The sequence below is a fragment of the Brienomyrus brachyistius genome, unplaced genomic scaffold (genome assembly GCF_023856365.1).
Source record: "Brienomyrus brachyistius isolate T26 unplaced genomic scaffold, BBRACH_0.4 scaffold100, whole genome shotgun sequence".
NCBI classification, from domain to species: domain Eukaryota; kingdom Metazoa; phylum Chordata; class Actinopteri; order Osteoglossiformes; family Mormyridae; genus Brienomyrus; species Brienomyrus brachyistius.
In genome coordinates, this window is record NW_026042375.1 from 342,505 (window position 1) to 368,959 (window position 26,455).

The window sequence follows — 26,455 nt, forward strand, 5'->3', positions numbered from 1 at the left end:
CGACTAGGGCGTGGAAAGGGCGCCATTTTGGTTCGAACACGCAGAACTTCCGGTTTACTTCTATTGCAAATTACAGTCTTTCGCCTAAAACTACACGCAGTAAGGAGAGCCGTCATGGCGAATAGAGAGGGCGTGGAGATGAACATCCCATCCGAGCCCATTTGTAAGAATAGTAGACAGCTAACGACATAAAATACTCAAATGTTGTTTACATTATCTGCCCTCTTAAAACCTGAAAGAACATTTTTCCCCCCAAAAAATACTTAAGAATAATGCATAACCTTAACCTTAACAGGATCTTAGGATAAAACTATTTATAAATATGAAATGGCAATATGTAATCGTAGCTTTACACATTACTGTTTAGAAGCAGCTCATAAATCACTGACTTAGAGTAAATGACAGGTTATAATATCAACCGTGAGAAACCATGAGAAATTCATTGACTTGACTCATATGTGCAAATGTGTTTTAACGAGTTCAAACATCCCTTGCTAGAGTTAATATGCTATGTTGTGCTAAAGATAACTGTAACTGAACTATTTGACATTATGTTTGGGTGTTGCCGTGACAGACAATCTCAAGATCTGATCTGAATCAACGCCTTGGCCGCATGAAGGCCTCATGCGAGACAGATGGTTGGAGTTTGGCAGTTCACCCTGGCAGACGGGCACCGCGAGATTACTCCGTGCCCCCCTCCACGTGGGAGAAAGGCCGTGGCACCTCAGGCGGCGACATGTAACAGCTGCATCTTAGCCAATTTCAGTTCAAGTATCTCAAAACAAGGCAGTAAATCAAAATCAAATACATCCATGACAGACATACATGAACATACAGGACCACATCTGTAGCAATATTATTCCACCAAAAAAACTCAAAGCACAATCATACTACTGACCTATTGTAAACCCCATACTTAAACTGATAATTAAAATATGGAATGATTAGTGCACCCATTGTAACTATGACAGTGTATGCCCAAAACAAAACCAAATGTAAACCATCAATATTGGTGTATACATTTTTTGTAATGAAACACACAACTAAGCATTATCACATAGCAGACATAAATGATATATATGATGACCAATTTGGTTCTTTTTGGATATTTCATAGATACTCACATTTCTCTTTCACTTAACTTATATCTGCTAGTCTGATAGCACTGTTCTTATGGGAAGTGAGATTCGTTTCTAGCTTAGCAATAAAATCATGGACAATAGAACAAATGAAAATGGCTGGGTGACTATAACCACTCAAATGTTTACAAAAGTTTATGAAGGTACACTAAAATTAAAGCTAGGATTATATTTCCCTTGTGTCTAAATATAGAAAAACTTTGTGAGCTAAACTGCGAGGAGTATTGGAAAACTCCATATTTAAATAAACTTGGCTAATTCTGGCATCTTCGCTCCTCGATTGAGAGGGTAGTGGATGCTAATCTTAGTACTTCTTAAGAGGAGGAAAAGAAGCGCTTGCATTTATAAATAACTCAAAGGATCCCTTTTGGGCTGTGACCCTTGATGGGATTATCATTGTAAAATAAGTGGCGGAGAGATTCCTTGTCTGAAAAACAAAGAACAGAATGCCTCTACTGAATTTGGTCCTTAACATTATAATACAAATACTGAAGTTGTGTCACGGAAATTCTCCTTCAACACTAAATTGTTTCTGAGCTTGGTTTTTATAATCCACGTGACCTTGGTGACGGACATTGAACTGTACTGGCCCATACACTGAATCCGTGCCTTTCTTCTGTTCTTTTAAGGTTGGAACGGTGCTGCCCTCTGGTGGAATTCATTAATTAAAACGCTTTGTATTTCCTCAAAACCTGCAGCGATGTACTGCGTATACACAAGCTGAAAACTGTATTTGAGGTTCCTACATTGTGGATACGTATATAATTCAAGTTTGAAGCTAACCAAATTCTTTTTGTTGACGTAGTAACAACAAACGTTGTGCAGTCCCTTCCTGTCAATGTAATTTTCGGGAAATGATGCCCCGGAAATGTTATTGGAAAATTCCAGAATAGCATTGCTTTTTAAAATATCACCAATATACCTTATAATTTTAGAAATAATTTAGATTTGCCTTAAGATTGCGTGAGTGTGAATTCATGTCAGATGCCTGACAGTTGGCAACCATTCTGAAAACCCTCTACATACGAACGTTCAAGATGCAAAGTTTAAAAGATGTGAACGTGCATGTCCAAGAGATTAAAAATTGTAAAAAAAAAAAAAAATTAAAATTGTGCCAGAATCTCGAATTTCGTGGCAGCGCGTAAGTTCGTAAGTTAGTTCTCATCTCATGATACAGTTAAGTAGGCTCGCTCGCTATCGGTAACCAAGAAAATGAACTCAGTTGTTGATTGTTAAAATACACAGAATTCAACAACAGAAATAGAAACATTCACTTTTAAACGCATTATTTTATGTAAACATTTATATAGGAGTTGAGGATAGAGAGGTAGGCTAGTTCGATAATTGTAAACAGCGACACCTGCTGACGGAAAACAATGGAAATAAAAAATAATTCTCAATTGTTTCTTGTTAAGTGCGCGGTTATAGAAAATTAGGCAGCCAATCATATTTGAAAATTCAACAGCGCCGTAGCGGTAAACATGTCCGCTCATTTTCTGTGTTTTCCTCCACAATAGGCTGCATAGCCTAACTGATGGAACTTTGTGCAGGCAGGTCTGATAATCATGATAAGTGGGTAATCAAACACAGTTCTCCAATGGGAAAAATGTGCATGAAGGCAAAATGGATCACTTGAACTTGACCAAAATGATACTCCATAATACGTAATTACAATATCAAGATACTTTTTCAGGTTAAGTAATAGATATGCCTAGAGACCAGCTTTAAGTGGATGTAATGATTACATCACAGGAAATTGTGTTTGCAAGGCAGTGGCAGAAAAACAGAAGAAACGAACAGAGGCAAATGGGCAAAGACTCAAAATTAAGAAATAAAAGGTTGTGTTGTGCTGTTGGTTGCCAAAATAGAAATTCAAAAAGCAACAAGCTTCATTTTTACAGAATACTGCAGAAAAGAGGTCTAATACGGTATACTGAAGTAGCCCTACAGTATCCATCCATCCATTTTCCAAACCGCTTATCCTTCTGGGTTGCAGGGGGTCCGGAGCCTATTCTGGAAGCAATGGGCACGAGGCAGGGAACAACCCAGGATGGGGGGCCAGCCCATCGCAGGGCACAGTCACGCACACATGCACACCTATTGGCAATTTAGCAACTCCAATTAGCCTTAGTATGTTTTTGGACTGTGGGGGGAAACCAGAGGTTTCAACAGTGCTAACCACTGTACCACCATGCCCTAGCCCTGCAGTATAAAATAATATTTAACCCTATAAACAACCTACATTTTTACATAGACATTTTAACATTTTTATACATCCTTATAATATAATATATTGTAATGTTTATTTTTAATTAATCGTCAATTCTTACTGCTCTTACTGTAAACTACCAGTATTTCTTTTGGGATCAATGACACCTCTATCATCCTATCTATCTATCTAGAAATTATAAGGACAGCAGTAGTGGTTGTAGTCATGAATGGAAAAATACTCACCCAAGCATGCAGTACGCAGTCAGCATATAATTGTTTGATTTGTTAATGACAGCCCACATTTTGTAAAGTTGGGTTTTATGTCCTTGCCGCTGGCTAGGTAGTACGTCAGTCTGTAGTACACAAGTAATCGGACAAATCTCTATTCAAGGATCTGGACATAACCACAAAGCATGAAATCATAGGCCTTCAGTTTTCTGTTTGTGTACATGCTTGGTTTTTCGACCAGATAAATGATAAATGTCCGGTCGCTGTAACTTGGACCATTTAGTTGAGTCCTTGACCCACTGATCCAACAGTGGATCAAGGACACGCCATTGATAAACATTAGGTCTAATTTATTAATGTAACATAATTTATCTTTTGTTGGTAACGCATTAAATTAACTGGAGAAGTTGTCCGGATTATTTATATGATTTCGGCGCCCACACCTAAATACTGCTAGTTCTGATCTGTCTCTTTCTGCCACCACTTACACTCCGGCCACAAAACACATCATCTTTCTTGGCAAGCATTGGTATGATCAGGTACTTACCTTAAAGATGTATAAGCTCAAAGTAAAAGCTTTTGGGTGAAAAATCCGATCCACTGTGGGCAGAATTCTATAAAGCATATGGATAATGATTTTCATGGAGAAAAAAGATTAAATGGGTGGGCCAGTCTCACTCGATTTATCGCCACTAAAATACCTGGACCAAAAACATTTGGAGGTAGAAGCAAAAACAAGAAAAATATATTCACAAACCTCGCCAAGGCACTTATAAAAGGACTGACATTTTTATTTCATTTTAAACTTATACATCTTAACAGGTACATTTGTACACATCCAATTCCCAAAAACACGAAGGCAGCAGGGTCTGACTACCCACATCACCATGCTAAGAGTGAGATGGATAAATTACACCTCAATCTCTCCCTAGGTGGCTGGAAAGGGAAGGTCAGGATTGTCAGCTCATGATGACTGCCCCCGTCATCCTACCCCCGCAAAGCAGAAGGTGGACGTTGGGGAGTGATGTGTGGGCCCTGGTTTGTATAGACAGCACACATCCACACACTCACATCAGCAGTAGTGCAGAGTAGCACGCAGAGAAGCCTCCAGAAAGCTCAGGGGGGGGGGGGGGCACAGAGTATGATGAGAGACCCCAGAGCAAGCAGATGTGCCATAAAGGTTTCAGTACATCAACAGGCCACATCAGTCAACTTTATCTTCGAGCATTCTTGGGATTTCAATGTCTAGCCTTTCCTGCAATATGTACTGTTATACTGTATATGTGTATGCAAGGAATCATTAGCTTAATTCGTCTTCTACATGGTTCACAAAAATCCAGTTACATCACACACCCACTATTTGGAAATACTGTATATACTGGCCAACATCCCAGTTCTGTCTGTCAATGGGAGATGGGGTTAGCTTTGGTGCAATTTCCATCCGGTGTCATTCTGCTTCAGTGGGATTCGAACCGCAGTCTCCGTTACCGCCGGCGTGAAAGGCGTGTTTTCCTCCGCTCTATTCTGCGCGTAAACCACGCGCGACCACGGCGACCCGTAACACGGGCCTGCATCAGGCCACGGCACCCTGTCTAGGAGAATGAGAGGCACTGGCACCTAGTGAAGATGACGGGAGCCACGCTGAAGCTGTCATACGACACCAGGAGGAAGCGAGATGTTCTCAAGGTTATCTACAACACCCCTGAACAGTCAGCGTCTTACACCGATTGGTGCTCCCACACTGCAAGGGCACTAAGCAGGAAATGCAAATACAGCAACATTTATATTATATTCAAAATGCAAGACTCTGCAAAACTCATATTCATACGTCCGTCTGCATCCTGACAAATGTCAACATCTCAAAGGGTAAAATGAGTGCATCCATTGTTATATCGTTGCTATTAGGATTTAATGAAGTCATTTTTTTTTCAGTGCATCAGAGTGAAACAGAAAGCAGGTTGTGTTAATGGGTGCGTATCTTTGCTTTTTTTTTGGGGGGGGGGGGGGGGGGGGGGGGGGACGGTCCCCTGTGAGTTACTTCATGCCTTGTATTCCTGGAAAAGTTCTTGAGAGTGAAACGTGGCTAAAGATGCACACTGTCTTCCCTGCTTCTGCCGCTGTCGCCCCCATGCAGCGCAGGTCGGGAGGAGGCGTGGGCTGTACAGCCAGCAGCAAGAGCCGGTCGCAGGAGCAGCAGATTCGTAACGGGGGGAATGTCGGTCTGCAGCTCCGAGCAAACTCCAGTGTGCATTTTTAACTGCGGAGACATGCCTTCATTGGCATCCTGTCTCCTCCTCCTCTATCGGTGCCCCAACCAGTGACCTAGGAAGGGGCCAACCGAAAGTGTCCTGAGTAGATTGCTCCACTGCTATTTTCTTCCTCGGTGGAGCGTCACCTCAATGCCTTGCTGGGAGCTGCGTGCAGGGGAGGGGAGGGGCTTAGCCCAGCTTGCCATTCAGTGCCTCCTGAAGCTTCTCCCGGTACTCCCCGTACTTCTTCTGCACCTGTCGCACACGTTCTTCTTCCTCCCTTTCCAGGATCACCAGGAAGTTGTGTAGCTCAGGCACCGAGAAGGCGTGCCACTGCAGGCCAGAAAGAGGGAGGGGCAGGGCACAGGTGTCACTCAGGGTCTCTCCTCAAATGGGATGCTGACTACGAATGCCTCACATCGATCCTGCCATTCATTGGTCGCCATAATCACACAATCGCATGAGCCTTGGAACAGCTCATAACTCATTGTCATAAATCGTCATGACAAATACGGTACACAAAACACCAGTCGTTTGAGAACACGGACGTTTGTCATGATTGGTCTTTTAAGAACATATCAAGTCCCATAATTACTTTACATCGCATCTATTTAGCAGACGCTCTTTCGTCCAGAGTGACGTACATGTGAGGCAGATAGTACATCACCAGCACACAGCTATCAAAGAGACAACTTAATGTGGCAGTTTGCTTTGTCAAAGTACAAAGAATGTTTGAAGCCACTCTTTAGACAGTAAATCCAACCAAATCAGGATTGCTGTATAAATCCTCTAACCATTGCTGCAGTTGGCCGTGTGATGGAACAGCTCTCTCTCACCGGGCCGAATCTACCCCAGGAGAAGCGTACTGACCTCCACCTCCACCGTCTCATTCTCCTTCAGGACAAAGGTCAGGCACTCAGGGTCCGGGCCGGCAATCAGCCGAAGGTACAGGGGATGCTCTGAAATGGCCAGCTTCTGGAAGAGATCTGATCCCAGAAACCCACCCACAAACAGATGAAAACTCTGCTTGAAGAAAGGGCAGGGATTTAACCCAACATCCTGGAGGTTTGAGGTAGCAGCACTTCTCACCCCACCTCCAAGCCACACGACATGTAATTACTGTGGAATAACTAAGACCCCCTAAAGTTGTAGTCTGGCTTTACCACAACCTATATGAACAGACTGCAGAGAAGAGCGCCTCACCCTGGCCATCGCGGTGCATCTGGCGGTACAGTGCAAACTTGCGCGGGTTGTCTAGCACCATAAACTTGGTCAGCAGGCCCTGAATGACCTCGTCCACTGTGGTGGTGCTGCTGATGTGCAGCTGCTTGACAGCGTCTGACGGTAGGTAGAAGGAGGTCTTTCCCACGGCGTCAGCCCCACCCCCAGGCACGGTCACGGGACGCCGAAGCTTTAGCTGGACCTTGATGAAGCCCGTGTAAACACCCTCTTCATTCTGCAGGGAAGGAAATGCAAAATGGCTACCGGACTGCAGTAGAGCACACTGGGATTGCTAGATATGTGAGAGAGGACTCAAACCCCAAATGGCACGTGACTACTTCATCCTTACAGAAGCATCATTTAAAATATGATACAATAAGAAATGTGGATTCAGAACAAAGGGGGTAAGTGTAATGAACACATCGCACAGCAGACTCCCAACAAAACGCCTGGCAGTATAACCCAGCCCATGACCGTGTGGACATGGTGCTGGTTGGCATTCTGCCAAAGGCAGAGCCACCCCTACAGAGGACGCAATCCATGCAGGCACAGCCATGGAAATGGGATCTTACCAGCTTCATCCCATTCTCAGTTGCCTTGGAGTTGTACTTCTCAATCCTGGACGCAATCTCCGAGACTGACTGTGGTTCATGGTCCTCTTCTTTTCCTTCACTCTGCAATGTGACAAAGATATAAAATCAAAATGGGAAATGCTGGCAAGGACAAGAGGCCAAGAGGCACTGTGGCCATTGGGGACCGGGGGGGTGGGGGGGGTGGGCGCTGCTGAGTGGATCAGCTGCTGAAGGGGCAGTGCTCTTTGACCACAGAAGTTACAGATCTCCAGGGAGATAATCTGATAAAGAAGTCTCAGTACTCTCAGTCATTGCAGCAGAGATATGCAGGGAAGTAGTTCATTTGCACCCAAGAACACAGGGCAGTGCATCGAACATGCAGGTTGTGAACTGGACTGGGTCGGCGGCACAAGAGTCGACACCAACGCCGTGGGATCAAATGCGCTATTTATGTGTGGTGTGTTCCAGGATGGATTAATCAGCCTCGTCAGGAGGGTAGCCCCCCACTTAAAGTACAGGTGAGAGGGTGAGAGCAAACAGAAAAGCTGCCAGAAATCTGACTCGTACCGGTGCTGGCAGAATGGCCACCTGCTGGCAGAGCTGCTCAGTGACGTTACCCTATGACGGGGACAATGGGACCCCACAGAAAAGGACATCTTAGCCACCTGGCCTGTCAATACTGCCATTTAGGGCATCCTGCTTGGACAATTGACTAAATTGCCCCAACAAATCTACTGCCCTACTTACTGGAAGATAATCTCTGCTCCACACACTCAACCATAACCTGAAGGAAATGTTGCATGAATCGTGTGAATAATCCATAATATACAGTGTACAGTATATCATTTGTTCTTGTATACATCAATATTAAAGAATGTCTGACACTTGAACAGTGGACAATGTGAGGTAAGACTATAGCTCACGAAAGAGCTGGGACCACGTTCACCTCGGATATCCAGCCGATAACATGGCCTGATACCCCTCACGGACATCTGCTGTCCAGATATGGACAATAATGATCATTTAAAAATATCAGGGGTCGGACTAAGCTGTTCCTGATTCAGACTCCAGGGGGCAGCAATGCTGCGCTTCGGTTTCAGAAGATCGTTGTGCGATTTCACAGAAACCTGCTCAAACCATTTTCACAGGAACCGCTAGTCCTATACACAGAGCACATGACTAACAAGCGTCCCCGGCAGAAAGGCAACACACTCGTCCATTGAGTGACTGGAGGTCTAGGGTGGCTTTCCTGGAAAGACCCTAGAGTACCACCACCTTTCCGAGAGATTCCTCTTCTCGATTTGCATTTGCCCCTATTCCGTCCGTGATCTTACTTCCCCTTCCTTGTTTTTGCATTTCTTTTCACACCCGGAATCTCCCTCACCAAACAGGGCTGGATTGAGGGCAAACAAGCGGCCGTTGATGGCTGTCGGTATTTCCTCAACCGTTTCACATGACGCAGGTTTAACCAGAAGTTATGGGGTGTCCCAACAAGCAGACCAAAGCCACTCAGTAACAATTCACCTCAATTGCCCAAGGTTTTATCAAAGGTTGATGACATTACTCTCACATCATTGGGTTGATCTAGTCCCTGCTAGAGACTGAAGCTTTTTTTCATCCCCTGCTAGGATTTGGGGGGGGGGGGTGTGAGGTTATGATTTCTGGAATGACTCTCCTTTGCCCTCCCCTCAGGCATGGCAGAGTAACAGAAACAGCTTCTTTTCCAAGAAAAAAAAGATAATGCAGAACGACACAGTTTGACACCAAATGCTGTTAACGAGCCGAAGACCTCATCGGCAATCTGGCTTCGTCTCCAGGGTGCAGCCGAGAGTGAGGCTGTCCGCTGGACCGGAGCGCTCCGTGTCCCTTAGCAACAGGGAATCTGACAGCGAGTATTTTTAGAAGCCAAAAGCATCCCAGGCGACGTACGCCAACCTTCCGCGGGAAAAGCTTGGGAAGGAAATTCCGACAGGATCAGATAGTGTTCACAACCCTTCAGGGGGGGAAAGACCACGAAGGCAGGTCTAAAGTAACAGCTGTCCTTTGGGTGAAGGGGGGCGGGTCCACAGGTTCCTTTTAGGTCTACTGGGTGGTCGTGACCTGAAGAGTATATTTTACTAAATAAAAGATCCGCCGATGCACTTCCCATTACCATTGATACTGCAGGATCATGGTGGAAATAGATGTTTTAAATGCCGCAGTGTTAAAGAAATCGCTCATTGTACTGTATTAGTACTGAAAGAAGTGCTTTTCTGCCCTGTGAATACAGCAACAATTATAAGCTTTATCTCCTGCCATAATTATGTGAGCCTTAGTGGGTATTTAGGAGTAGAATGTGTGCAACCATGACTAAATAAGTAGGAAGGTTAAATGTCACGCTAGCATTGCTAAATGTGTGGAAAAATCATCTTTAATTAGTCAGCCGCTGCAAAATGCCAAACTGTTTTACTGATGAGGTACAACTCAGTGATCTGTGAAGGGCCACGCATGGCTGACATCAACCTCCTCAACTTTCTCTTAGGAAGGACCGGCTGCTGAGGATGGACAGGAATGGTGTTTACAGGTTTCACGTTTACATGAGACCCCTGAGGTTTGGGGGCCCGTTTGCCACAAACAGGCAATACGGGTAGGGGAGGGGGGGAACTGACACCCCTGGCAGTGGTCGAACCCAAAACGGACGTCGGAGTCGATGCACTGGACAGTCTGGTTGTACAGGTGCTGTTGACTGGGACCGCAATGCAATGTGTGGCAAGTTAGATTTTTCAAAGCAGCTGAAAGTCGAAGACCGAAGACCGAAAAGCCGAACAATCAGACACGGATAACGTCAAAATGCCAAGGTGGGAGGTTCACGCTGTCTGTTCCTTTAAAAATGCCCCAAAAACGTAACCATCCCGACTCGAGTCCATCTACTTCCACCTTTGTATTTTTTTTCCTGCTCCCTCTTGAGAAAATAAGCTTCCTCTCTGACAGCAGAAGTTCCGCCTTTGTGGCAGAACAATGCAATGACCTCTACATGCCCAGCTCAGGGAACCAGGCAAACTTCTGCCCAGTTTCCTGGGTGACATTCCTGTGGTTCAAACGGACGCCATAAGCCACACTGCACTGCCAGACTGCAGGACGGGGGCATAACATATGTCCCACCTGGGACGGTCACTGCAGTGACATCCTGTGGTATGGGAGGCGAGAATGCAGCCGCATCACCAGCACTGCGAGTGGAAGGGGTGACAAGGCTTTGGTCACATGGGGCAGTGGAACTTCAACATACGAGTCTGTGCCCTTTGCTCTCAGTAGTTCTTTAAATGAAACTGAAAATGTCTGCACGTCGTGTACCTTCAAGAACCAGCAAAAATCATACCTGCAAACCACTCTGCATGGCAAACAGCTCTAATGCTGAGCCCATGGATGCGAAATACCTTTCAAACTGCTGAGCCAATTCACCTGTTTACAGACAGTAATTGCTCTGTATAACTACAGAGTTGTTAAAAATCTCATGGTCACTCTTCTTCATATTTGGGAGCTTCTGTTGACTACAGTCACCCCAAACGCCATCGGTCGTATAAAAACATTTGTTTTCCGCAACTGATGTTGATGCAGACTGCCGGCTTTGTTCTTGCAGGTTGCTGCGATTGCATTCGGCATGAATTCGACTGCGGCTGAGTTTGCGGCCCGCCTGCTGCCGTTTGTCTGACTGGCACTCCGGGGATGCCGGTGTGGTGGGAGGGAAGGCCTGCCTTCTACGGGGAAGCGCTTTTGATGAAGCAGAGAGTTCTCACCCGCCCTTTGTCTGTCAGCAGACACCCCCCTTTCGGCATCCATGGCCAGACAGGCAGGGGGGCAACTTCAAACACTGCTTGAGCCCCGCCTACAAAGACTGAGGATACAGCATGGAACAAGAAGACCTATCAGCTCTTTTGATCAGTGTGGAGAATGCTGTGGGGCCTCTGAGAGAAGTCCTTCATGTCCAGCCCCTCTGCGTCTCACTAAAACAATCCCAAAACAGAATCAAAACACTTACAAACAGGAGCCACACCAGCAAATGCAGCCGGTATTGACTTACCCTGCCTGCATCTGGACAACCAAACAGACCCCTTTACGAACTCAAGGCCTTTAACACTGATCAAACAGCCTGCGTTTATTTTACTCTTGTACCTGACCTTGGACTGGTCTACATGAGAGGGTAATTCCAGGATTTCAAAAGTTTACAAAAAAGTCCTAATGAAAATAAACGCCGACTGGCATTTTAAAACATTTAATTGAGAATGACGACTGCAGATGAAGGTGTGTCTCAGAAGGTCTCACCATATTACGGGGCTCAGGTTGTATTTCATGACCCCTTGCTTGACCCCAAACTGAGACGTAGCTGGCTGTAAAATAGCTAAACGTGTTGTGTTCCTACAGCCGCGGCCTGCCACACGCTGCACGTCCTCCCACACGAACCAGGCCGGCCAAATGGGGCCTTAATGACCCAAAGATCCGCAAAACAGACGAAGCCGTCCGCTCGGCCCGCTCCGTCCGAAGCCAAAGCGGAACCGCTGCTCTTCTCCTTGGATCCTCCTCCTTCCAGATAGCTGACCAGCTTCCATTTACAGGGTCTTGCCTTCCTGCAGGGAAGGGAAGGTGCCAGCAGCGTGTGCAGTGGGGGGGGGGGGGGGGGGGGATGGTGTCGTGTTCAGGGACTCGCACGTGCTAAAGGATGCGGCACTGTGACTGTGCAGTTCAAAAAGCACAGCTCTTGGCCTAAAATGAACCCCAACCCGACACACTAATGTAATGGCTGAGCACTGCTGCCCTATCACTCCTCACAGGTCTCTACACCATCCGTATCCATTATCCTCCTTATCCATTATCCTCCGTATCCATTATCCTCCTTATCCATTATCCTCCTTATCCATTATCCTCCTTATCCATTATCCTCCTTATCCATTATCCTCCTTATCCATTTGTATGATACTGCTGTTATTTTTGTCTATGGTGTTATTCTTGTTGCCGAATTTGTTTTACACGACCCTACTCACCACCAGGCAGCCCGTCACACACAATCCTGCCGGCGAGTAACATCCCGCGACTGAATCTGGCCTTTCCTGACGGAGCAGCTTTCCCTTGATCTTTCTGCAGATGACCAGCAGGGGGAGGGAGGGGAAAACGATGCACTAGCCCGATCAGGGAAGCGACGTGCACCCTCCGGTAGAGAAAAGTCACCACGTGTCCATTTCTGCTGCCATCGTTTGGCATGGAAAAAAACAGGGAGGAGTTTGAAACGATAAAGAGACGAGGTGGAGGCTCTGAAATCCTGGAACGGAAGCTGGGACACTTTGCCTCATTTCCTGTTACTGGAAGCCTACGTGTAGCGAGAGAGCGTGCGAGTCACACTTTTAAAGACGGAGAAACAGGAAGCTGTGCAAAGAGCAGGGAGGCCTGCCTCGCAGGGCTCAGATCAGCGGCTGCCAAATGACCTCGTTTCGTTAGCTAACGAGCCCCAAAGCTATCCTGCAACAGGAATGTATCTGAAATGCGCAGTTATGCACCCACTGTACTGTGGTCATGAGGCTGCCCTGCCCGTGTTCCCCTCATCGGCGTGCAGATGCTCTTCCTCAGGATCCATTCCTAGTCGCCCCGCCCAGTACCTTACGTTTAAACAAGGAAGCACTTTCCCGCACTGCTTGGATCACTGCACACTGAACCCACAAATACTTGGACGAAACTCACTTCCTCCTGCCGCTAGAGAGACTTCCTTTTTTACTTGTCACCTGCGGACACCCCCCGCCAGCGGTCCGGAACCCGCTGTTTCCATGGTGATGAGCTCGGGTGACGTGGGTGCTGGGACATAGCAGCGCAGACAGAGATAAAAATGCAATGTGTGGGATGCCGTAACCGGCTTTCTCAGTTCAGTGTGCTCGATACAAGAGACCTCTGGGGAGAGGCGGGGCTATTGAGTGCTGCAGTGCTCTGAATGAGCCCCCCCACACACGTCAGTCGCCTGTCAGCCAGCCAGTGTGCAGCATTGCTGTAACTATGTATTAATGGCCATGTCACTCGCTCCAGTTGTTATGCCATGAAAATAGGGCACTAAGACGTCTGAGCTTGTAAGGAGATTATCATCAATAAACTTTGCTTGATCACCCCCCCCCCCTGTAAAAAAATGGCTAAAGAAAGGCGGAGGAGCACATTGCAAATTTGCCTCAGATTCTATCTTGAACCCTCCTGCCTGTAAGATGAACATTGCTAACTAATTCAGAAGCTATCAGATGTAGCAGCTACCTGCACTCATGTGCATTCGTAAGTGAAACACCGTATCCTAAACTGGCATAGGCAGGTGGGCAGCCCTTGGGCTAACTGAAGTAAAAGGGGCTGGTGAGGGTTTATTGGTACTTGGCAATCCCCCAGCTCCACCTAGTCTCACGAAAAACCACCACCCCAAGGCCATCCAGGCATGCCCTGCAGGACAGGGCTCATCAAGACCCTGAGGTCATCCTGGCATTCCCGGCAGGACAAGGCTCATCACAACCCCGAGGCCATCCAGACATGGCTCTGAAGGAGCTACTCCAGACATCTTCCAAAACACCATTCGCTGTGGTCCGTTTACCTCACTTCCCTCTGCCAGTAACCAAGAGAGACTCGTTTTAAAGAAGAAAAAAGCCATCCCACCTCCAGCTCCACCTCCATCCTCACAATGGCCCCCGTTTTCACAGAAATCGGTTTTCAGGATGAAATCTGGAGCCATTTATAACTTTGAAGACAATCTCCTGGGACAAAGGACATGGTGGTGGCTGATATTTAGCCACCTTGAAGGGTGTGCAGAAGGTCAAGCCCAAGCCACAAGACTCTGGTGTGAATAGTCATGGTGACGCAAGATCCCCCTTCTGCTGATTCTCACACAGAGAGAATGTATGCAGCTAAGACCAAACTAATAGCAGATCGTAGAAGAGCTTTGGGTTAAAAGAGAATATATATTATGCCAAATAATTCCAAATTAAATGTTAGGCAGCGTTAATTAAATTATGGCGTTTCACACTTTTGCACTAGTATACATTCCTGCTGATCCCGAAAACATTTTTTTTCTTTTGATTTTAAGGTGAGGGGCTTCCTGCTGCCCCCTGAGTCCCTTCTGATGTTTCAGCTTTTATAGAATGACATTTGCATATTTTTCTATTCACTACAAACTGAAACGTTTTCTTGTTCCTGTAATGAGGTGTGATCCTGTAAATGTGTCCTCTGCGGGGATATTAGCAAAGTGTCACCCCGGGGAATGTTTACAGACGCGTCTTTTGCAATAACTAGCGGCCGCAGGACGGCGCTTCTGGGAACGGTAAAGCGTCCATACAAAACCTGCTCAGCCCCCTCCCAGCCCACGGGACAGTGAGCCGCGTGGCCTGAATTATTCATATGCAGGCCACGGAACACATGGCGTGTTTCCGAAACCGGAGCGAGAGCGTTCGCGGGTGGGGGGCATCACAAAACAGTGACTGGGATGTGGCAGACGCAGATATGCACAAAGCCACGCAAACAAGTGGTGGGACGCACCTGCCTGTAATGCAGAAGGAAGAGAAAGTAAGGGAGTGTCAGACCCTATCTGTCCCAGTCAGCCCTGGTTTCCTTCCTATATTGCATGTGAAGGCAGTGGAGCGGGGCTGGGGGGTGGGGGGGGGGGCGGCGGCGGGAGAAGATTAGGCATCTTGAATGTTGTGTGCATGGGAAAGCCAGTGCCGTGGGAGGGCTGGCATTTTACCAGCGATGGCAGGGTTAGAACAGCCTCCTCCGTCTCGCTCAGCGCCAATTCTCTCACGCCTCCTACGAGAACTGAAGCGAGGCGGCGATCACCTCCAAATGCCGGACAACAACGGGGTGTTACGCAAACGCGCATGCGGTACGTTTGCGAAACGAGGAGCCGGGCCTGCGCAGAGCGCAAGAAGCATCCTAACTCAGAGGCCCAATGACCCCACCGGAAACTGCGTGTCACCACACACAAGATGGCGTGCAGTGCAGGTGGGAACGTCAGGGCAGGGAGACGGACCCCCCCGCCCCCCCCCCCGGCTCTGAACTGGGAGAACAACATGTCAGGCACACCATCATGGTCAACACACTGCTTTTTCCCTCACATGGCCACCGGTATCAGATGCTTATGGGAAGTGGGTGTGGTAGACACAAAATGAGAGTATGTTCTGCTCTGGTGGAGTAACTTAAAGAAACTCTACACATCTCATGTGCTCGCTAAGTGTCAGATGCTTAAGGGAAGAACCCTCTTACCATTAGTAAAGCCAAAATATGAGAAGTTAGATTTATGTCAGAGGAAGCAGTACACAGGCTGCCTGTATCGATCTGAATGTAACGCTATCCAACCTCATCCCCCCATGAACCAGAACAGAATTCATTCATATGTGTAACAAAAATATACACCTGCTTGATAAAAGCCCTAAAATTCCAAAGAGTAACGTCACACAAATACACTGAGCTTCCTGAGCTCGCACTGGATCCTTCCAGAAATGAAGCAGGCGCAGCTAAATTTCAGTTTAAGCGGGAGGCACGGCGAAGCCCGGCCGAGTCGAGACGCGCGGCGTTAGCGTCGCCCTGCACGTCACCGTACCTTGGCCCCCTGTTTTGCCTGCCCTTGCCGGAAGAAGGTGGTCTTGGCGGTGAAAAACGTGAAGTCCTCACTGTCTTCATCCAGACTGCAGTATCCGCTGCTCATGCTGTTGCTCCCGGTCATTTAGACCAAATCCTCGTTGCCCCCCCCGAAGCAGATCGCCTGTCTTCCGCCAGGTCTGTCAGGGCAGCCAGACTCACTGGGATACGGAAGGACCGCTGGGGGAAAACAGGACCAGGAGATGGTGCCACCACTCTGATCAAGGGTTTGTGATGAGCATCAGAAGCGGTGCCAGGGTCTCAAACCGTGTGCAGCTCACGTGCAGCTCCAAGCCTCCCCCACTCCTGAGCCTAGCAGAGGCGTACTCCTGGTTTCCCCTGGCAGAACCAAGCCCCGGGGCAAGCAGTAAGGTCCACCACGGGCTCTCTCAGGACGGCCAGTATGAGCCACAACGCGCAATCTTGGGAAGGCTTAAATGGTCCACAGCGCAGACTCTCCGGATGGCTAGAACGGTCCACAGCGGGCAATCACGGGGACTGTCGGAGCAGCGGCATGTGTGGGAGAGCAGATGATAAACCGCGAATCGCGAGACTGCCGCCGTTTGCCTGCTGCTGGAAGATCCGTGGCTGCAGAGGCTGATCAGATGCAAGCTGCTTCTTCTTCCTGCTTCATAATTAGAGCGAGCCAGGCACAGTGGATGCACCACTCTCTCTCTTTCTCTCGCTCTCTCTCTCTCTCTCTCTCTCTCACTCAATAGCTCCGTTTCTCTCTCTCTCTGCCTCCCTCAGCCATCTGCCTATGAGCAAGCCTGAAAGTTTACACAAATAACCCCCCTGCTTCCTGTATGCGATTGCTTTGAGCTTACCCGTCACCACTTCCTCTTAGATAGACAGTGGGGGGGGGGGGGGGGGGGATGTGGTTCATGCAGACAGACACCTGATACGCGAAGCTCTTGCAGAACGGTAAGAAGACACCATATGCGTGAAACTGGTCTGGAGAAGGGCTCTCTCTCAAGAGAAGGGAGCCTCTCTTGCCCGTTACGGTTTTAACGAACGTACCAAGGTCCGAGGAACTACCTGACTGTCAGTCTCTTTCCTGTTGTGACCACAAGCAAACCAAAAGCTACTGCTCAACAAACCGCTTGTGTAAGGTTTGTATCAGCAGGCCGGTTGCCTGGGTAACATAGAGACAGTCACCAACTGTGAGAAGCGAGTATGAAATGACGTGGCCATATCCCGAAGCGGACCATCCACAGTGCCTCATGCCAGCTACCCGTCCCGAGCGGGAGGGACATCGGCCTGCCATCATTCCCACCCTCCACACGGCCTCCACCTGCCTGCCACTAAGGAGTGACGGAAATATAAATCAGGAGACCAACACCGGCCGTAAACATTACATTAGATGCTTTTATTCAAAGTGAAGTACAATTGAGAAAGCAGCACCGACGAGGTGTCAAACTTCAGTCCTGGGGGGCCGGAGCCCTGTGTAGCTTAGTCCTCTCCCTGTTCCACCACAAATGATTCAGCTCAGGAATCGTGTGGTAATTAGCACAAGGAGTGGAATCTGGTGTGTTAAATGAGGGGAAACCCAAAACTGTGCAGGGCTCTGACCCCCCCAGGACTGGAGTCTGACACCCCTGTTCTAAAGGGATGGAGGATGTGGGCCCGGATCCCAGGAGTGTAGTTTACGCTCGACACCTGAATGACGCGCTTAGCAGTAAAGTGAAGAAGTGCTTAACAAATAGAGTTTAGCTGCAAAAGAATGTTTCTCCGATCAAAACCAGCAGCAGATCAAGCTAAAATTTACCGCCAGTCCAGTATCTGACAGCAAATCATATGCATTTCCAAAGCTTAAAGAGGACATCTAAGCTAAGCTAAGGATCAATATCTACCTGGAGCTCCAGTGACTGTGGCCGTTAGCATAATCGACCAGCGAGGGGAGGGGGAGATGGAGCAGCCCAGCGTTGCTCCCAGGGGGGCGCTGTTCAGGGCCCGGCGGCCAGCTGAGATGCTTGTTCCCAGCATCAATAGCTTCCAGTTAATCAAAGAGAGCTGTGCAGCTGAACCTCAACACCCCATAGGGGGGGTGGAGGCGCCATCCTCCCTGAAAAATGGAGGAATCGATCCCAGCTTAGGCACAGACACTGCGATTTGGAAGAGACAGGGCGACACGAGATGCAGATGCATGTTCCCCAACACATCCAAAGCCTGCCCCAGGCCGAGGGAGGTCTTCTGGTGACCTGCAGATGCAGACCGCTGATCAGGGATGGTAATGTTGTACAAAAGGGTCAAGCTAATCTGGCAAGGGTGTTAGCTGGGGGCTCACAGTCGATCCAAAAAGGCCCATTATACAAACTCCGCTAATCGCTAAGCTCAGATTTGATCATTATTTCTCTTTCAATTCCCCATTGGCTGGTGAGATCGATGGTGGCCAACGGGGGGGGGGATATTGACCAAATAAACAAAAGGTGATGATGATGTCACATCAGTCATAGTCAGAGCTCAGCGAACAGCAAGCCAGATTCGGAGCACAAAAAGGGCGGAGCAGCGAGAGTGGTACCGGTCCTCATGGAGAGTGAGGAAGCAAGCCTCCTCCCAAAGGTCTGACACCTCACGTTTAATTATTAAGACAGTACATCTCTCAGGTAGCTGGTGCGCGTCATTAGCCACGAAAACGCAAGACTTTTAAACTTTAAAATGGGGCAACAAGATCCAGTTGTCTTTTGTTCCATTCTGTCGGCTGGTCCTGGATGCGTTTCATCCAAGGGAAGGGTGACCTATATCAGCGGGGCCCAGGAGGCAGCGGCCTGTCTAATCTTCCAGTGAACAGCAGTGTCATGATCTGCCCACCGACGTGAGACATAGTGAGGCTGTGGTCCGTAAGCAGGCCCAGCTGAGGGCTGTCATCAGCAGAAACTGACATCAGGCTTTTACATGATTTTAGAAAAATCAACTCCTCTTTTAAAAGGGGGACTTCAATAGAATCCAACATCTCCATACTGCTGTATCACACACCTCAGTTTCCTGCTTGTGTTTAGCGTGAAGCTTTTCATCAGCGGACATGTACTTCTGACAAGCTTATGGTCCCTGGCAGTCGTTTAGCTTAGCAGACGTCGAGCGCCAATCACTTAACACACTTCAGTTTTTTATAGCACAGCTGATTCCGGCTCCAAATAGGTTTGTGTAACTATCATAACAAAATCACCCTGTTACATAAACTTTGAACAAAAAGATACTGTCTAAGGTAGCTGATTACCTGAAGCATAACACAGCCTCTGACTGGAATAATGGTTGTATATCTCAGTAGGCTAAGTATCTGTCCCAGGGTTCAGAAGATTGTAGGTTCAAATCCTGTTCCCGGACGTGTAATCATAGCACTTTCAGGTATTTATGCAAATCAATTAGCCTCAATGCTCGAGGAATTATGTACCCTGGCCGACCCTGTGCTCTGACCCAAAACCTTCCTCACTCGTACGTCACTTTGAAAAGTCTCTTATAAACGTAAATGAATAGTAATTTAGACTCTTTGAATAGAATACAACTCTTATCCGACACAGATTCCAATGTAAACAGGAGACCATGCGTCTCCTGAGGATGTCAATGGGTGAAAATGCGCATTCTGTTTCATGGTGTAAGCAGTGTGATTTCCCCTGGATACACAGAATAGTCTAGTTTTGTCTCTGCCTCGCATTAGACAAAAACAGCTGCTAAATGCAAATACAGTAATTAAGCATGTTAACTGAATAACATTTTCCTGATTTGAATCTTTAGAGCAGATCAAATGATAAGTTCCCCTCCAGCATTTTTTTTGATTGAACAGATCTGTGGAGTGCGTTTCGCCTTATGCCTGGTTGAGCTGCAAAATTAATTTAAAAAGATCAGCTTGGCAGCCCCAGGGCATCTGCAAGCATGTTTGAGTCACTTGTTATATGGATGAGTGTGGGCCCCCTGCACCTTCAGGTCCAACGTTAAAAGAAGACCCCCCCCCCCTTCCCTGGGAATGTTTTTAAAGAAATGACTGTTCAAATGCTAACAAGTCAAGGGGGCTTTGTCATACCATGCATGTGCAGGTACACGGTTGCATAAAATAGCGCTCCCCCAGGATAACAGGAAAAGGCAGACAGTGAATGACAGTGGGAGGGTTTTCACAGCACAGTGTGAAACTGCATGGGGGGACACAGGGGTTTATATACATAATTAAATGATTACACGCTGAATAAATGGATATATAACAGTGTTGGTACAGCAGGCCATCTGTACCATGTCCAAGCATGTTTGGCCCCCAAATTCCACTTTGCTTGAATAGTGTGATTGCTCTGTACATGATGTCAATGATGCACCTGGCACAAGCATATGCCTATGTACACGATACATGAACCGGACCCGGAAGGAATGGATTGAGTAGGCTGTACAGATCGGGTAGCATCAAACATTTAAATATGGCGGCAAAGGGATTTCTCTGGTCTATGGGAGAGATGCCGTTTTTGTAGTATTCACTCTGGGGCGGAAGTCATGCGAGTGTGAGCGACACACATGGGCTGGGGAGGGGGTGGGTGGGGGGGGTCAGTGGTGACAGAAGCTTGTTTACTTCTCATGATGCAGATCTAGCCACATGCATAAGCCCCCTACCTCTCGCGCTGTTGCTCGCTGCTCTGTGACCAAGCTGCTAACCTTTATCTGCTGAGTGTCTGACACACACTGTGCTTAAGGGAAAGGGGCTTATCGTCTGGGGGCCTGATATCAGATACGCAGACCAGGTCTCCTCCTCAATGACGGTACACTCAGCCGCTGCTCTGGGTGTGCTCCTCGAGCAGGACACATGCATCACTGCCGATTAGCAAACACTGGCAACCTTTCAAAAGTTCAGACCACCCAATTTCCTTGTGCCGTTTAACACGCAGAGACCTGCCACACTGCCCATTTTTGGCCAACCTGTGGAAAGGCGTCATTCCTGTGGTGTTATGGGGTCTTATTCAGGATGCAGACCCACCTCCCTCAGTCCATGTGGCCGTTGTCAGCAGACAGCCACACTTCACCTTTTTTGGGGGCGCAGAGATGGCTGCCAGTTGAGAATCTGTTACGCTGCCGTTGGCTATAACGCCCACTGCCCCACCAACCTCCGAGTTACCAGGATCCACACCATCAGGGATCCACACCATGGTTTCGTGGAAGCTTTCACCCAAAGCCACATACATGTTTTAGGTTCTGCGACCTACTTAACAGGACAGCAGCTGTGGGGTTCGGTCTCACCTTGTCCTGGGGCTGGGGGGGCGCACGCCGGTGGGGTAAGGAGGCTTCCGATTGTGTGTCGCACTGGTTGCAGTCCAGCTGGATGAGATCTTTGCACTGCAGGTGACAGGTGTAGGTGCAGTCTGAAGGGGGGACAGAGAGGACCAATCAGAGACGTAGAGACAGGCGTGGTTTTCGAAATGCCACGGGCTGGCACAACTTGACCCCATCATCGTTTTTTTTTTGTTTCTTGTTTTTCATATTCCAGCGATTCCAGTAACTCACTTTCTAAATGTTATTCAGCGGCGTGGGGAAGACCCGTGCCTGTTTCCATGGCAACCACCACTCCAATCTGAGCATTACAGCACATTAACCCCCATCATTCAGCTGAGGCAGAGAAGACATTCAGAAACACTGCACAACCACTGTACGGCGCAGTGCCATTTTTTGGGTTGTTATTAAGGTGATTTTGAAAAGATCAATGGTTGGAGGGGGGGGGGGCGCATATCTCAACCAAGCTCATTCCTAGGCTGACTCTGCAGGACACCTAGAGGTGTGCAGGGGGACGTGCCGCTAGTATCATCCCTCAGAAAAGCTGCTTGGCTGGCTGGAATGAGCTTGGGACCCGGTAGCGGGCGCCAAAGGGTTTGCGACGGTATCCGGAGACACCCCAGGGATGAGGTGTGATCTGCTGCCTGGACGGGAACATCTAAGCACACTCACTAAGCACCACTGATGGCACAACACCAAGAAAACCCATCAAATCACACCGAACTGCACCTCGATTTGATTAAAGAGGCCCACGCTCCGAACAGAGCGCCAACACAGGTAAGAAGCACCTCCAGCTACAAGGCACCTCCCCAGATGGATGCCTGACTGCTTCAGATGCTCCTTTGTACCTATGGCCATCCGACTGTTCAGTGCTTCCAGTCTCCATGTTTCTAACTGTACCGGACCACACATGTTCTTGTTATTTGCTTGTTTCTGGGTCCTGGGATCCATTTACTCCTACAATGCTGCTGGACAACAAAGAATTCCTCTTGGGGGTTCAGTATAGCTTCATCATATCAATGTCTCAGATCTTCCCCTAGAGGCCACTTTGCTCTCTGGCTCCATCTTGTGGCGCTTTATGGAAACATCACAATACAAAAAGCTGCCGTTTATTGAAATAAAGCCCGGTACTGGTTCACATCTGTAATTCAGGAAATTTTTTGCTTCTTCTTGTATTTACATAATTTAGCCACTTGATAATCATTCAAATGCCAAATTAGCAAATCAAGCATTTCCATCAGCCGTCTCCTTGGAAATGTGTCTGCAAAATGCCAAACAGCTGCAGAGCGAACAAGTCGGTTTTCAGAAGCAGCTCACCGTGGCCACCTCCGAGGCAAGTGTAAAGTTAAATTGCTAGCTACTTAGTTTCAAATAAATAACTCACCAACAGGGGTCACTGTATTTCCTCCATTGCAATTCTAACGCAGTTCATGGAATTCCAGACGACAAGCACAGTTTTATACAAAACACTAAATGCAAACAAACGTCCCCAAGGTATGTCCTGCAGGCAGTGTACATGAAGAAGACTTTATTTAGACTTCTAACCTCTCAATTTTCCCCTCGGAAGGTTCCAGCGCAGCACACAAGGAAGAATGAAATGAGAAATTCCTCCTCAGGGGAAACCACATCTTCGGTAGAAAAACACAAGGCAGAACCCACCAGGATTATAAGGGAAAGTTTTCCCCACCAAATGCAGGCTCTTTCATATTCTCAGGCCGCCTTTGTCAGAAAAAGCCACATTCGAGGGAGGTTCCACTCCCGAGGGAGCTGACCGTTTTGGAAAAGGGAGACTGCTACCGATATGAGCAGAGGTCAGTCTTTGCATCAGCCTTTCGCGGGTCAGGCGGTCTTTGGGGCAGACGTCCAAACAGAGACAGACACACTGTCCTTTTTGTACGTCCTGGCCCTGCTCCCGACCTGGGTGCTGTAAGGTACAGCGTCTCGCGTGGTTCTGACCTCACGGCCCAGCGTAAGCTGACCCCTGGGGGGTTCTGAGCGAACAAAAGCTTAAATAAATGTTTTAATGTATCGCCTTTCAGAGCGGAGCTGCCCATGAATTTCAGGGACGACCAAGTCACAGGCGGTCTTTAAGAAATTCTGATTTTGGCACTGGAGCTCGGAATTTGCCATGGCGAGAGGGGGGGGGGGGGGGGGGGGGGGGATGGTGGGGTGGAAGCAGGGAGTTGGTTCCGAGAGCGAGTCCAAGTTAAACAGGCGGGCAGGAAACGTGCTCTAAGATGCGTTTACGGCCACAGGATGGAGCGTGTTTGCAAGCCTGCCCTCTGCACCGCCTGAATTCACACCCATCTGCTACCTGGCGATCCCAAACACCCCTGCTGAACAAACACCCCAACCCTGAGCGATGCGGGGGTGGGGCCTGCCGCCACCTGGCACGAGGGCAGGGCACACTGCTAGCAGCTGAGCATGTTTGCCAGGCTCCACAGCATGCCAGGACGCATTCTGCAGGCGCGACGAGCTAAAACCCCAATGCGGCATCATGCCAACAGCATGCGTCACAACCTGACCTACTGCACTTCAGGTACAGCTGGGTGGGGGTGGGTACTAAAGATTCCCCCACGCAGACGTCTATGCAGAATTGACAGGCTTATGGGAAACGCCTGGGCGGGACATGTGGGTGGGCGAAACATCGCCATTTGTCGTTCTGATTCAGCCATGCCCCCAAAATATGGATCATCTTACAGGGTGTGGGTGGGAGTTTCCCCTGAAAGAACTCCCACGACACGATGCCGTCTGATTGGATTTTGTGCCCTACCCCAACCCCGACTTCCAGTTAATGTTTACATACAGTTGGCAGGAATCAAAGAGACAGACGCAACCTGACGAGAATTTTTTTTTATGGTAACAGGACTAAAAGAAGCAAAACCAAAATAGGACTAAAAGAAGCAAAAGCAAATTCTTTTAATCATACTTTTAAACGTATAAATCGACCAGGCGAATGACGGGTTCAGCAAAACCCAGCTTCATCCATGCTTCACCGTAGGGTGGAAAGTACGCGAGTGCGGGCACGTGTGTGTCTCTCGACACGGCGGAACGATGGTTTTGTGATGAGCTGAAGTAGCACTTTTAAAAAGTGACTGTAGAGAGTCACCACATGAGCACTTTCACAGGACAAAGAAGCAGTCATCATCTGAGGTAACTAGAGAGGCGGGAGGGCAGGCCGGAGGAATTTCCCTGTGCTATCGGAAACTACAGGGAGTTTTCTCTTTAGACAAATGCTCATACACGCCACAACTTGTTGCGCCCCGTCCACACAAACTACCTCGTGTGCTTGAATAACACTTCCTCCTTCCAGATTTCAGATCCGCAGAGTCAGGTGCGGCTCGTGACAGCCTGCCCCCTCCGGCCGGCTCTCCGCGAACTCGAACCCTCTCCCCAGGGCTCTCCGTCTTTTCAGCCTTACATGCCTGCCCCCTCCTTCCTGCCATCGCTTAGGCCCCTCGACAGGAAGGACAAAGTCTGAGGGGTTCAGCCAAGGGCAGGTCTTTCGTAAAGGACCCTGACACCCAAAGGAGGTTCTTTATAAAGACCCATCATATGGCACAGCCTGGAATTCCCAGCCGTGGATGAGAGGAGTCAGACTTCAATGTGGGGCTCCAGGACACACCACACTGACACACGGCCACCACCGAACTTATGGTCAGCCTGAGTAAAGCTCAAAAGGGACTCTGCCTGCTCTCACTAAGCGATCCACAACACTTAGAGTTCCCACCAATGGTATCTTTACCTGGGATTTTTTTTTTTTTTTTTTAGAGATGGCCTCAGGGTGAAAATCTTCCACCACGACTTGGGGATTTACTTTCAAACTGTGTGAAGAATTTAGGAAGGCAAGTCAGAACACCTGGAGCGGTTTTGGGACAGGTGGGACTCCACATATAAAAGATTTTTTTTTTTAATGACCTTGCTGGTAAAGCTATTATGAAGCTTTTACAAACTGTACGAATGCTTTCTGTTTAGACGAACAACAGCTTCTCACAGCTGAAAAGCGGATTAAATTCAAGGCTTCATTTAAAAACAAAACCTTCAACAGAGTCTTGAGTAATTTGCCAACAAGCGCCAGAGTATGATGTGGGGAGAAATGCAGAGAAGCTCAAGGACTAGAGGAGGGGAAAACGGGCCGGATCAGGAAGAGCACTGGGCAGCCGCGGAACAAGGCTCTGAAAGGGGGAACCCCGAAACAATACCAGCAGTTGGCCCCCATTCCTCACCAAGCAAAGACACCTGGTAGACTCCCCCAACCCCTTCCCTTTCCAGTCTCATCACAGATTGTGAGCTGGTCCCACTCTGGTCCCAGACCACCTCACACACGGATCTTGACAATCTGGCCGTGAACAAGCCTGCGGAAAAAAAAGGCTGGAAACAGCAGCTGAAGCCAAAGTCAACAGGTCCGGTCTACTCGACCCGATCGGGCAGGCGGCTTGCACACACAGAGGGTCCGCCGGTCGGTCAGCCGGCCACCCAATCCCGGACATCTGGGCTCCCACCCTCACGTGGACCATCTCCTTCCTGCCGCCAGTCATTCTGGAACCTTCCATTCCCAGCTCATGGGAAATTCGGGAGGGGTCCTGATGACACCCACCAGCAGCCAATCACCAAGATACCAAATCCAGCGGCGTTATCTAGCTAAAATAAACAGCCCATGGTGGACAGTCAAACCGCCTGAGAATGCGCTGCAATATCTATCCCAGTGCGTTACAAGAGCCACTGTGTTACATAAGCCACAGTCCAACTCCAGTGCGTGTTTTTTCTTGCGATAATCGCATCTCGCTGTTACCCTCCTGTAGGTGAAACAGCTCAAGTGGACCAAGGCCAAGGACCTTAGAGCATGAGAGCGGCAAAGCGTCCAGAGGCAAGCGTGGAAGCGTACAAAACGGAAGGAACACAGCTCGCCATCACCATGGAAACGGAGTCTGACTGATGACACCGAGCGGGAATCCGTGAGTCGACACTCCGCGAT

General features: G+C 48.4%; 1 protein-coding gene across 3 annotated transcripts in view; it reads right to left on the bottom strand.

The window, feature by feature from the left end:
* Positions 1-4,348: 4,348 nt before the first annotated feature.
* Positions 4,349-26,455, bottom strand: part of rassf5 (Ras association domain family member 5) — a 31,892-nt gene continuing 9,785 nt past the window's right edge. For 2 of the 3 annotated variants that reach the window (XM_049004314.1, XM_049004315.1), the window contains exons 2-6: positions 21,451-21,572; positions 7,621-7,722; positions 7,031-7,283; positions 6,698-6,813; positions 4,349-6,160 (exon numbers count right to left, since the gene is read on the bottom strand). In XM_049004314.1, coding sequence (XP_048860271.1) covers positions 6,017-6,160; positions 6,698-6,813; positions 7,031-7,283; positions 7,621-7,722; positions 21,451-21,572 — 737 coding nt within the window. In that variant the 3' untranslated portion in view covers positions 4,349-6,016. Of the gene's footprint in view, positions 6,161-6,697; positions 6,814-7,030; positions 7,284-7,620; positions 7,723-16,201; positions 17,073-21,450; positions 21,573-26,455 lie in introns of those variants that run through there. The other variant, XM_049004316.1, reaches the window with a different exon arrangement.